The sequence below is a fragment of the Dufourea novaeangliae genome, unplaced genomic scaffold (genome assembly GCF_001272555.1).
Source record: "Dufourea novaeangliae isolate 0120121106 unplaced genomic scaffold, ASM127255v1 scaffold87, whole genome shotgun sequence".
NCBI classification, from domain to species: domain Eukaryota; kingdom Metazoa; phylum Arthropoda; class Insecta; order Hymenoptera; family Halictidae; genus Dufourea; species Dufourea novaeangliae.
In genome coordinates this window covers 576,311-589,731 of record NW_015373966.1, presented here as the reverse complement: position 1 = coordinate 589,731, position 13,421 = coordinate 576,311, and the positions used below count along the sequence as shown (strand labels likewise).

General features: G+C 34.2%; 1 protein-coding gene across 1 annotated transcript in view; it reads left to right on the top strand.

The window, feature by feature from the left end:
* LOC107186707 (protein unc-80 homolog) overlaps positions 1-13,421 on the top strand; it is a 36,463-nt gene that overhangs the window by 2,560 nt on the left and 20,482 nt on the right. The window contains exons 7-29 of the mRNA XM_015574641.1: positions 177-408; positions 648-736; positions 1,268-1,351; positions 1,432-1,482; positions 1,748-1,884; positions 1,963-2,217; positions 2,485-2,660; positions 2,732-2,892; positions 3,256-3,398; positions 5,466-5,495; positions 6,199-6,328; positions 6,944-7,135; positions 7,215-7,356; positions 7,847-8,200; positions 8,512-8,959; positions 9,114-9,237; positions 9,313-9,490; positions 9,575-9,716; positions 10,087-10,196; positions 10,280-10,470; positions 10,929-11,144; positions 11,651-11,786; positions 12,615-12,848. Coding sequence (XP_015430127.1) covers positions 177-408; positions 648-736; positions 1,268-1,351; positions 1,432-1,482; positions 1,748-1,884; positions 1,963-2,217; positions 2,485-2,660; positions 2,732-2,892; positions 3,256-3,398; positions 5,466-5,495; positions 6,199-6,328; positions 6,944-7,135; positions 7,215-7,356; positions 7,847-8,200; positions 8,512-8,959; positions 9,114-9,237; positions 9,313-9,490; positions 9,575-9,716; positions 10,087-10,196; positions 10,280-10,470; positions 10,929-11,144; positions 11,651-11,786; positions 12,615-12,848 — 3,955 coding nt within the window. The remainder of the gene's footprint in view (positions 1-176; positions 409-647; positions 737-1,267; positions 1,352-1,431; positions 1,483-1,747; positions 1,885-1,962; positions 2,218-2,484; positions 2,661-2,731; positions 2,893-3,255; positions 3,399-5,465; positions 5,496-6,198; positions 6,329-6,943; positions 7,136-7,214; positions 7,357-7,846; positions 8,201-8,511; positions 8,960-9,113; positions 9,238-9,312; positions 9,491-9,574; positions 9,717-10,086; positions 10,197-10,279; positions 10,471-10,928; positions 11,145-11,650; positions 11,787-12,614; positions 12,849-13,421) is intronic.

The following is a 13,421-nucleotide window of genomic DNA, read 5'->3' as shown; positions in this document are numbered from 1 at the left end:
ATTCGGACACATTTTGGATTAACATTTAGGATTTTGTTGAAACTTGAATATGTGCTAGTCTTTAATGATATAAAAAAATATCTCCAAGGATTTTTACACGATTTTGCACGATATTAATTGTACAGACTGCGTCGGGGAGAATATATATTTGTATAATGTATTTTTACTTTCAATAGCTATTTGTCTATTTGTTTGCACCTTTGTGCAATCATCTAAAAGACATCGACTTCAAAACGAATTTGCGGCTGGAAAACGGCTTGAAAATATGGTCGGCCATGTGTGAATGTCGTCACCCCGACACACCTTGCTTCACTACTCACTGTCGAATTAAACCACAGGCGTTATGGAACCGATCTTTTAAATATTCTAAGCAGCATCAAATGTCTGATGATGTATTCGTGGGAGGGAGTAAGTTTCTTTTATTTTTTCTTTGTATTTATTATGTTATATCAATATTTTACTAAACATATCAAAATATGGTAGTATTGTACTTGCAGTGATACTATACTTGTAATCTAAAAGTTTTAGTAGAACTTACCCTGAACTTTTTATCACCACATCGAACAATTATCTAATTTAATATGAACGATCGTAATTAAATATTTGGCATTCATATATTTTAAATAAATTTATTACACACTGTTCAGATATCGAAAGTCCACCCAGTCAATCAGTTAGTGCTTTTTCGGACCAAAGTGCTGATAAACCTTCATCAACCAAGCAACCCGATGATGATGTAAGTAAATAAAAATTGATAACAGAATTGAAAATAGAATAGATTTGTTGGAAATAAATAAGTGCAATACTAACAAATAATTCTGAATATTGATTAAGAATGGCCTAATCGTTTACAAAAATACGATTTTCAACATTCATTCAGCACGCATGCAATCGATTACAATTTGTTGAATATACATATATATGTTCAGAAATAGTTATTCTTATTTATAATGTTCTCAAAAACGAAAAAGTATAAAAAAATTGTATTCTTCATTTTTTACATATATTTGTATTTGAAAGATAAATTTTAAACGATATCATTATATTGTTAAAATATTACGAAAAATGTAAGCACAAGCTAAATTATATTTCCATATATCTAAGATACATTTCCAGTTGCTCTATTTTATACATAAAATGTCTTCTCCAAACATTCTATTCAAAAATTTACTTTTGCGATTCGATGAACAATATGTATACATATTAACCATTATTATTTAAAAATAAATCACTTTGCACACGTAAATAGAATTTATTTCATTGTTAGAATACTTGGGTGTCATCTCCGAAGGAAACTATATTTCCTGAAACCATCCCCGAAGAAAGTTCTGGTGCCGAGGACGAGCATGTAGTGAGTATATACGACTATGTAACTATTTATAATCAACATCAAACGTTTTGATAGATAAAATAATAAAATTTATCTATTAGGTTATCTTCAGGTTACCGTCTCTCAGCGAATCAGAAAAGGCGATGGACGGGGTAAAAATCGCTTGTAATTATGACATACAGTGATTCCTCGATGAATGCGACATAAGCAACGACGTTATTTCCACTACTGGAGGGGATTACCCTCTGGAATCAATCAAAACAGAGTAAACAGAATCTAAAAATTTACGAAGGTCTGAAAATCTTTCCGCCTTGCCATGAATGCTCCGAAGCGGACTCGAGTATGTCGCACTCATCGACACATTACTGTATAATGATAACACCGATTATTAAACATGTGATTCTTTCATTATTTTAGGGCGAAGGTAGCATCTTTCACGTAGCCATGGGCCGAACGAATGATTTTTCCAAATCTACATTAACAATCGAACAGGTCACAGCGATTTCAGGACTAGACACTTGCAGACACTATCAGGAAAAATCTGTGAACATGGGGTTAGTTGACTGTTTCTGTAGGCTTCTTTAATTAGCTTCGATTTAACAAGGTGTAAAGAAAAATTATTCTATGAACAGAGGTACAGAGAAGGATAAGACAGACAAATATCATAAAACGGACAAAGAATCGCAAGATACTTTGAAAACGAAAGCATCAGGGACGCAAAAGGTTGATCCTAGCGATTCTAGTACCGCAGGGCCCATAAGCAGTGCCGCTGTTGATGTGGACATTCGATCTGCCACATTTCTCGATGTAGCTGCTCTTAGGTGCCTTTTCGTTCCTCAGTGGCAAGAGGAAGGAGTTCATTGGGCTTTACAATTTTTATATCATCGGTAATTATATCAAACATATCCTTGTTTTCTTTTGATATTTGAAATACATCCGAGATACAAGATAAAATTACAAATGGAAAGGAAAGTTTCTTTGTTCGTCCTCGTGCATTTTTCATGGGTTTCAAGATATAAGGCTTTATCAACAAATTAAAAAAAAAGTGCACGTTTTAACATAAACCCATACATCTTGCAGCTACCCAGAAATCTTAATTTCCCAGGTTGGAATTCTTTTTTTATACTATAATACTGTCGACATACTTTTGGCAGATTACGAATGATCAACGAAGAAACGTCAGTACAACAGATGCCACGTCGTCGCAGCAATTCCTTACCCATACCAAAAATTGAGGTGTCTATTTATCAAAGTCCCGAAAGTAAAAAGAAAGACGTACCCAAGGATTTTATAGAGGTACCAGACGTTCGGGAGGTCACTTTATTAACTGGTACGCGTGAACTTCATTTTGTAGGTGTAAAAGGGAGATGTTCCTTTCTGTTTGACAAATTATCTCCGCAGGTCACGACTGTGAAACAAATCATACAAGACGAGGCAGTGAAAAGAAAAGACGAATGAAAATGGCTGACCTTAAGGCGTTTGTTGAAACAAAATTGTTGTCTAAATCCGAAAAAGCACTTGAGAAAATTGGCCAAGACGAACCGAAAATGCTGTTTGAACAGGTGATTGGTCAGATTATATTACTTAAACAAATTAATATCGGAATTATCCTAAAAATTGCTGTAAGAAACTATGGAAGAATGGAACGGCGGGAAAGGGTGTAGCCAAATAAGGGCGTCAAAAGTGCCATTAGACCGAATTAAACTTGCGATGGAACATTCGATAGCTTATCAAGAAAAAGCAATTTGTACTAATTTTCAATACTCAGTCTTAACCAGGAGGGTAGTAATTGGGAAAACCGTGGAAAGTGTGGAGTATGGTGGGTAGGAAAATCCGATTATGAAGAGGTCAATTATAGGGAGGGAAAGACTGTACTTTTTAAAACATGTATACAATCATAATTTAATGTACAATTTTTGTCACAGGATACACATCGAAGTCTTGATATAGGGGACGATCATTTAACGAGACCCACATCAACCGCTTCGAAAATCTTTGAAGCAAAGGATGTTGATCATATCAAACACCCCACGAATTTAATAAAAGGGAAAAGCATGCCGAGTCTAAGGTATGTATCACAATTTACGGATAGCGTAATATGTATACTTAAAGTATTTTTCTTCGTGGAACTTCTTCTTTCATTTCAATTTTCTCTTGTTCATTCGTACTTACATACATACACGTGTGTTCTCATATAGTCTACTATATATTTAGCACTATTGTTCTTTTAATTTGCATTGTCGTATTTATTACCAATGCTTCGGTTAAATTTTTTTACGATTATTTATGCAAACTTTAAACCTTTCAATAATAAGAGATGTACTGAGAATTCATGTGTATGTACGTACTCGTGGATTTTCAGTAGAATAGTAACTAACTTAAAAAATAAAGTTGAAACAAGTCCATGTAAAGAAGGATGTAGTATGCTTAAGCTGTATGCAATCAAGAATAAGCGTTTCGTTACACCGACAATGCTTATTTTGTAACTTAGTATATTATCAGTGTTGGGTAGCGGCAACATTTATAATACACTTATTTTTGCACAAATATAGTATTTATCGTATACTTTTAATAAGAATTTGATCGGTTATTTACATTTTGACATTATCTAGTTACATGTGGTGCAGTATTATTAATATATCAATCTTTCTACCCTATGCTTACAATTATTGTAAATAACTGAAACTTTAGATGCCGTTAATTACTGTCGTACGCCTTAAAAAGTTTAATTGTTAATTCAGGTTTAAAGTGATGCATATAAATAAACAGATAATCCAGTGATTCTGTTAATTTAAGAAATGCCATTTATCTAGATTAGTGTTCTTCCTATGTTAAATTCGTAGATAAAGTAATATAAGCTTATCTTATTTATTGAATTATTTCGTGAATATTATTAGCACGATTACTTAAATATATGTAAGAATAATATAACTGTATTCTCATTAGAAATTTGGTTTCAAAATTAGAAATATTTTTCAGCTAATTTCTATGAAAAAATACTTTCTGTACAAGCATTTCGTTGGAGTATTGTATTTATAATCTATGCATTTTATAATCTTGTATTACTGTTTCGAAGTTCATAGATCTGTAAGATATACGCGAGTTTTTCACCCAACACTGACAGTTACTTAAAATTTTAACGGAAAACTTTGTGTAAAGTTTCTAAAAAGCCTGTTATGCTAATGAACACGCAGGTTCTTCATAATAATAATAATCGAAGGATTATGTGTCGTTTTTTCGCCTAAAATTTGTTTGAAAATCAGTGCGTTTTCAATAATTTCACACGATTACAAATACTACACCTTGAACTTAAAACATAAGATACCTGTCTGTTGCAGTACCACTATACATATGTATGTATATCTTACAAAAGAGGTATCATATTTGACACACTAATGCTTTGTGATGAACTATACTTTTACATGGCGCATATAAAAATGGATAATGCAAATTCTGCATACTCCCACTTTTTATCGATTCATTATTTCGCTATGTTATCCCAAAAACATAATTGATTTAATAATTGGTGCATATCTACTTTATATTATACATATTATACTGAAAGAGCATTAACCCTCTACTGCCGAAGGACCATACTTCTGCCGATGGACGTAAAGTCGTGAAATTTACGAGATTCTCGAACTTTTACGTTATTTATGCATTAATATTTGTATCTTACATATACATGATTCTTGACAATTCTTTTTACTGTTTTATTTTAATTATACATTTTCTTTATCAATGTCACAGAGTAGAGTTTACCCTTAATTAGAAACCTTATGTATTATGTAAAAACACATACATAATGACCTTTTGTGTCAGGGCACAAAGTGACTACATATATACTGTATAACTTTACACTTTACATAATTCGTTTAAACTGTGTTCAATTATCGTGTCGAGTGTACGCTTACCACTTACTTCGTAGAAACAAATTTTTAGACGGAAAAACGTTGCAGAACTTTGATATCTATCTTTATAAAGCACCTGCATAGTTTCATTCCTGGCTATTTTTCGAGCATTGCATAATTCAATGATGAACATATTCGTTAAAACTTATGCGTAATGTGTTTCTCTATGTGTGTCTTTTCTCTCTCTCTCTCGTTCGCCTTTTCAAACCTGAACTCGTGCTCAGCTGCTTGATTAACGAGCTGACCGCGGGAGGGTAAGTCATCAACGTTACTCGGATGAAATTCCGTACTGCAGCGCGGTTTACACGCTTCTTTTACGAGCTTCCTGCTTCCGGTAGGGCGCACAATTATCCCTGACACGTCACGCCCTAACCACCTCGGCACGTTGCCAAGAACCAACCCTTTAATTTTATCAAGACGTTGGTCCGTTATCAATATTCAGTATCATTAACGAACCACACATTTTACATGTATATAAATCATTCCACTACGTTCTTTGATTTCTCTAAGTAGAAGGGTATAAACACGTAATAACAACAAATTGGAGCAATTTTGGTATACATATTACAACAGTGAAAATTGTATTCATGATTTATAACTTATTTTTTTCACCGTGAATCACCCCCCTGACAGTTCTAGCACCCAATAACCGACCATATTGTATATCGAAGCATCAAATGTCGTTTGGTATAACACGCATTTTAATTGAACGAATTTAAATATTATGTTTATGATATAAAATTTGAGATAACGTACATATACACATGTATATGTATGTAGTGAGATCGTTTGACGCACGCATCGGGCATGCTACGTGGAATGGCAAACGCACCAAAGTAGATAAGGACTTTCTACAACAGACAGTAGTGCTTAGCTAGGATTCACAATGGAAAATAGCATGGACGAATTAACGTAAAATTGTGTTCCATCAAGTTTCTGACCAAGTCTAAATTGTAGGTATATTGGCGATACTCGCATCGAAAGGAAGCAAAGTCGATTTTATAGTCAATCATATACCGCCCCGAATCCTATCATCACCGTCACGGAACATACACCATCTCCATCTCCGGATTATATGAAACGACAAGTAAGAATATATTAATCAAATTTAATCCCTATTTTCTAGTACTACACTATCATTTACACTTCCTTACGTTTTATTTTAAATCTACATGAACCCACAATCTTATACAGTACTAGAAAAGTATTGTTGTCTATTATGCGTACAGGACTATTGGTGACAGTCATTGTTAAAAAAATTCAAAATTTTGATCGATTTCCAATCGTATAGGGAGAAATGCTTTAGGCCCTCGTAAATTCGTTTTTTACCCTCGGCAACAAAGTATGCACTTGACAAGTTCCACGGCCCCCTCCCCTCCCCAGTGGTGGGGATAACGTCTGGACAAGAATCGTGTAGAACAAGCCAGACGATAATCGAGAGGAGCCTGTACGATGTCTTGAGAAATATTGCTGCATCTACTGATTTGAACAAAAGTTATTTTTGACCAATTGACACAAGCATAATCAACTCTAAAAATGCGTACTTACCATCTAATGAATGGAATAACAAATAACGAACGAAACTGCAACGATACTTTCGTACTATCAAACACAATCTTAATCGGGATGAAACATCGTGCACCATATATTTCTTCTTGAGTAACTAAGAGTGTATTCTAATTTATTACAACTTTATTTCCAGGCTTCGATTGATAGTCAATTAGATGTTATCAGTATACGTGGTAGTCGTTTAGATTCCGAAAGGAAACCTAGCCTCACACGATCGCAGACGGATTCAAATATCACTTACGGTAGTGACGAAGTACCGGAAGCACCAGGATCTTCCTGTTACATCACCAAAGAGGGTGATATTGACATACAAGTTGTTTTAAGGGTCAGTTCATCTTCCGTAAATTATATTTAATCTTTTTATGTAACTATTTATACTGACTGTTTCTTTACTATTTTATCAGGCTGTACATTCAGTTGCTTTGCGAGATGGTAACTGTTGCAGTTTGCGAGTATGTGAGAATATTTTGAATTTGGTAGAACTTTTAATGGATATGGGAGTAATGAAGCAATGTCTTCGTGAGGAAATGACTGGCAGTATAGAAGGTACGCTAGAACTCGTTAATAGTTTGTAAAGAAATAATGACATGATATTTCTAAGTTTTACCTATTCGTAAACCTACATTGATATTGTACTGAATGAAATTCATTTATTGTTCACTGTTTAATTCGTCTGAGGTTCAGTTTAAGAAGAATTTAATGACATTGTGGTACAACTTTGAACCATGAAAAATGTTTTAAAATAATCTTCTGCTAATTAGATTGTTCAACAAACATTAATTTTTGTTCAACCTCCTAACCGTTAATAAGTGTTTCTGATAGATTTTTATGTGCTGAATACGAATCTGCAAACCGTTTTTCTGAGAATGTCACTTTTAACTTTCAAGGCGTGCTGTTCTCTTACAGTAACATTTATTCAGTTGCTTTTGACACGACAATATTCTTTGGACTTTCCCGAATAAAATCATGTAAATTGTTGTTATATTATGGGCAGCTAATTCTTCTAGTATGTTATATGCGACGTTGTTATTTACAGAATCGGCAACTATAGCAGAAAAATCAGAAAGCGGAAAGAAGAAGGAATCTTCTGAAAATGAACAGGAATATCGACATAGTGCCACGGGCGAGAACAAATCTATATCGCACAGTCTCCTTATGAGTTGTGTGCTCAGAGTAGTAAAACATTTAGGCTGTCCAAATAGCTGTTCAGAAGGAATACGTGGACAACAGGCTGATTTTTGTCGTTCCCAAGCCCAAACGATCCTCGGCAAGTTACATCGAGCCAGTTCGAAGCAATTTTCACGATTCCTTAAGACAATGGTGCGGGAGCAAACGATACCAGAAATTCTGGAATTCTTTCACGCATTCGTTGGATTCTGCGTGGATCCATGTTCGTTGCTATCTCCACTTAGTGAGTAAATCGAGGGAAACGAAAATAACTCCGTGTGTATTTGTTCGCTTCAAAGCTACTTTAAAAGATATCTTACCTTATTTAAAGTTACTTAATTTTCTTATAACTATATTCATCGAGTTAATTGTATCATTATCATTTACAATCTGACTACATGGAATTTCAAGTGAATAATAGATCAAAATTTCAACTATTAATGCATTAACATTTACATCGCAGTCGCTTCGTTGCCCTTGAAATGCAATCTTTACAGTTTAATCAAGAAACTTTGTTTGGTTGTTTCGTAATAGATCAGAAACGAGGATCAAACAAGTCCCCGGAAGTTGGATCGCAAGCAGGATACATAACAAATTATGGGGTTAATTTGATGGGAGCTGCTATGGTTATAGGAGGTATGTTTGGTAATTCGAATATAAGCGGTCAGGGGACAATGGCAACGGCAGCTTCCACGAATATAGCTGCATCTTACGGCCTCGGTAGCCAGAATACACGTGGCATAGAGGGTCACATTTTTAATTGCGTTTTTAAGCCGCTAGTTACACGTTTCGTAAAGTCCCTGAAGGAGTTAAAGTCTCAAGAAAACATAAGTTTATACTGTGATCTCCGACAATTCATGGCTTATGTGAAAGAAGTTCATGGCGGCATCTTTCGTCGCGTAATTTTAAGCGGAATCATAGATTCTGCGGATCGACCTAACAAACGTTGCAACAGCAATGTTCAAACGACTCGTGTTATCAGGTAAACAAACTTACGAATCAAAATTTGCATTGTATAGATAGATATACAAAGATACAACAGTTTCTAAGTAGTTAATTCTGTATTCTCGATATTAATGTGCTGTCAGTGTACATAACAGGCGGTACTTTATTACAAAACACTAAAATAATTCCAGGCATATACACCAATCAGATTTAGAAGAACACACGGATATCGGGGGTGACACATGTTACACTGTAGACGATAGAGGAACTCGGAAATTTCTTTTTAAGAAACGAAGCACCTCTTCTACTTGTGCAGTATGTATTAATAAATATTGCAACATGAAGTATGTATTAATAATCAAGCAACATGTCGTGCATTTTATATTTTAGAGTCTCCTTGAAACAGAACTGAGCGAAGATAATGCAAAAATTAGCCAAAGTCCTCTAGTGAATTTACGGAAGAAACATTATATCCTCACGCCAAGACAGAGCGAACGTAATTTGGGAATAGAATCCTTAGGTCCTGGAAAAGTTCGGAAATCAACTCGTTTTCAAATTGGTGGTATGGGTATGTATCATTAAAATTAAACAGCAAACATATGAATTAGATATAAATTAAATTATTTACTGGAATTTTTTACTCTAATTTCAGTCAATTGCTTTCGGAAGGAAAATGGTCGAACTGATTCTACTGACAGTCATGAAAGTAGCGAATCACCGACAGATGGTAGTTTCGTTAGACAATCCAGTTTTCACTATGGTCATTATCGTAGTGCGTCCGGATCAGGACATAGGTAGTTCAGCTTTTATTTAAAAGTACCTATGTAGTTAGGCATATTTGCAATTAAAGATAACGTAGAATAATTTTTCAATGTACACATCATTTCGTTTTCCATTTTGTGTTCTTTCTTAACACGTTAAATGTCACAGTTTTTACTCTTGGAACTAAATCATGACAAAATACATTTGTTCGGATCCTCGTTATTAATAATATAAGTATTTATGTGCGTTAACTTAAACATTCATTACTTTCATTGTTATACTACTACCGGTCAGTATATTTATAAAATGTTAACTATTCCGCGTGTTGAAGTTTTAAATTAAATACCCTTCTTTAGAAATATGGAATTTCTTCTAGTAATAATATTTTCTTTTACATATAAGCGTCGGTTTAACTTTCCAAAGGGCGATACGTCGTATGAAAGATCCTCTGACGAAAATCGGCATTGGAAAGAGTAAAAAGAAAGAAAGCCTAGAAGAAGTGCCTGGAAGTTGTAAGTGAATAATAAATACTACAGTTTTTCATTAATATCGAGCATAAACGACGTACTCGAGAATAAAGATTTATTCTACACAGATTTCAGCAGAAGGAATTCGATGGAATCTGGTGAAGCTTCGAGAGAATCTGAATTCGTTGTTTTAAAAGAGAGAAGACTAGTACCTCGTAATGCTATTCACGACGGAATGTTAAGATTCTCGTTCCTACTAGAAACTTGCCAACCAGGCTCGGTTCCCGATCACTACCTAATGGCGGCAATTTTAGATCTTGTAAAATCATTTTACTTTTGGGTAATATTAATCCTAGTGTACTGTTCGGATTGCTTCAATTTGTTACATACTTAAACTTTAAGTTTTAATTCTACTATTTATCAGAGAAGCTTGTAAATTAATATGACACCACTAGTGTACAGGGTGTCAAGAAATTACATGTGGAAGCCATCCGAACCGAATTCTAAATCTTCGGTGTGGTGCAGAATCCGGCTATAGTAGCTGCGATATGTAATTTCTTGAAACCCTGTGCATAAAAACGACCAAGCGATATTTTAGTGTATTCCTTTAGTTCGATTTTACCTTGGACCAAGTTTAATTCAAGGAATAGTAATGCGACAATGTATTGAACAGTGCACGATGGTTATATCAATTTTGTAATATTCCATTGGAGATGGTATTATTAGAATTTTTTAATAATTAATCGTATATAATTGCTGTGCAAATTTCCATTGTAGCCGTATGCACCGGTGGTGGGACGAGCATGTTTATTGTTAGAATGCGCACATTTCGTTCACCTGTGCAATAAGGGACAATGGCCAACTTGGATGAAATTGAATTTTCCTATGTTTCGTCCATCAGTACCTATTAATAGTCAAAATACCTCTACCGTGCTCACCAGAATTCACGTGATGCAGCGCACTGCGGGAAAATTATTTTACCAATGGGCGGAGGTATTCGTCGAGTACCGATATTACTATTTTTACAATGTAGTCAACGAACGAATTACTTGCTTATTTAATGGGAATTCTCTTAGGATACAGAGTTTAGTTCTACTGTTCAGGACATATATAACAAAATATATAAAATGTTTTGCAATGTAAAACAATATCATTATATAGAATAATTAGTTACAGAACTGCCTAAACAATTTTGACAAATTTGATAAAGAGTATTTCGATAATATACAGGGTGGTAATAAAAATGTGGGACAATTTCAGAAGCATAGTTTCTGAGATCTAAAAATCGCGATAATTATTAAATATGTATTTTTCTTGAATCAACTCAATTTAGTCGACTAAATGTAAGTTATAGATCAAAGTACGAAGATGAGCAGAAAGTTTTGTTAATAGAATCTACAGAAAATGGTTTCTTTAACTACTTCTTCCGTTGACGCTACCGTTATTAGTCTTACTAAAACACTCTATTGAATAGTCAAAATCAAACATATATTCAACAGGTGATTGGCGCACGTCTAGAAGAATTGTTGCTCGAGGATAAGCAGAAAATTGATCAACTACTAGCAATGGTTTCCGACGAAAGCAAACAGAGAGACTTAATTATTGAAGACGAGGAAGAAGATTTTCTTGACGAAGGTAGCTCACGATATAAGTAATTACCAGAAAAATAAATTTTTATTTTTCGTTTGTTCTTATTATGCAGATATATTATTTATATAAATATCGGTAAGATGAAGTACTAAGGTCATATTACAAATTTCCATAGATACTAGAAATCCCAATTTCACGTGTACTTAAATATACATTACATAACGTACACACATGTGTTTTTAATACACGTTCAAAACAAAATGATCTCTAATAGGTACGTAGGATGCGGATACAATTGTGCATTTTATCATGAATAAATATCGAGAATACAATGTAAATTTTTCATAACTATGGTCTTGTAACAAAGCAACTCAAATTTAAAAATCTGTCAAATACACATGCATTTGTAGTTGCCATAAGTAGTAACGGTAAATAATAGTCAGACGCGTTACGCGCATCACTAGTAACGTACACACAGCAAATTTTCTAAGTTATTTTTGTGAAAAACAAAGCCATATTTGCTCAAATTTTATTCCAGACTTTTTTCTATTGTTTTTGTCACCTTTTCTAACTACTTAATCTGTTCATAACGAATCATCACCCGTCAACTTGTACCACGTATTTCCTTTCATCCTATACATATGCATATTTTATGCATTTATGTACGTACTTTGAATGAGATTTCGGTATTTAATTTCAGTATTATCTTGATTATAAAGTCTTTTCAGGTTTGCACGTTTCGGTATCGTGAAAGCCCTTTCTAGTATAATTTAATCGAGGGATTATCAGTACCGAAATCATCGAGGCATATAGTATTTTCCGTATTATGCGAATCAATGGTGTATATGTCACTAATATGAAACTGTATTCTAGCCAGTATAAACGGTTATGGATCTCAGTGTCCAGTCGCGCTACGTCTCATCGCCTGTATTCTACTTTTGGAAGTGACAGCGTTTCTAAGGGAGACTTATCAAACTTTACCGAAGTTTAATGAACTTCTAACAAAAGAACATCCGCCACCCAGAGAAACAATTCGACGATGGAGCATGGCACTGTCATCGATGGGTCATTCTCAAACATCAGCCCAAAGCCTCCAATCGATTGTAGGTAAGTATCAATAGCAGTTTCACTCAGAGTAGATGTAGTGGATTATTAGAATCTTCATGTGACACACTCATAAATAATTCTCTAAAAGGAATAATTGTCTAATACATTTTATTTATACGCATTTTCGTGATTTTTAGAAATTTCTTTCAGGTTACAAATGCATTACAACTTCCCTGCTGCTTTATTTTTTGCGTGTTCGGTGCGAGTTCGTTGCACTCATCGAGACATTACTGTATTAACGAAAAAACCAGCCAATGCAGCAGGTCTACTATATGAACCCGGAATAGATAATTCTAAGTTAACAAAAATTTTGTTTTACATATAAATTGAATTTTAAATCTTTAATTTATTTATCTTTTTCTTTTTTACACGATTATTTTAAGTACAAAAATCTCGTCTTTAATCGAAGGTTTTCATTTTGCAGTGCTCAGATTTTTTTAATGGTTTGAGTACTCTGTTAGGATCGTTGTTCACGACTGTGGTCATCTAGAGCACACGTGAGCAACGCGCATTGCAGAACACTCAACTTTCAATACCTTCCGTGAAAACCTTTTTTATAAGTTTCTCTTATTC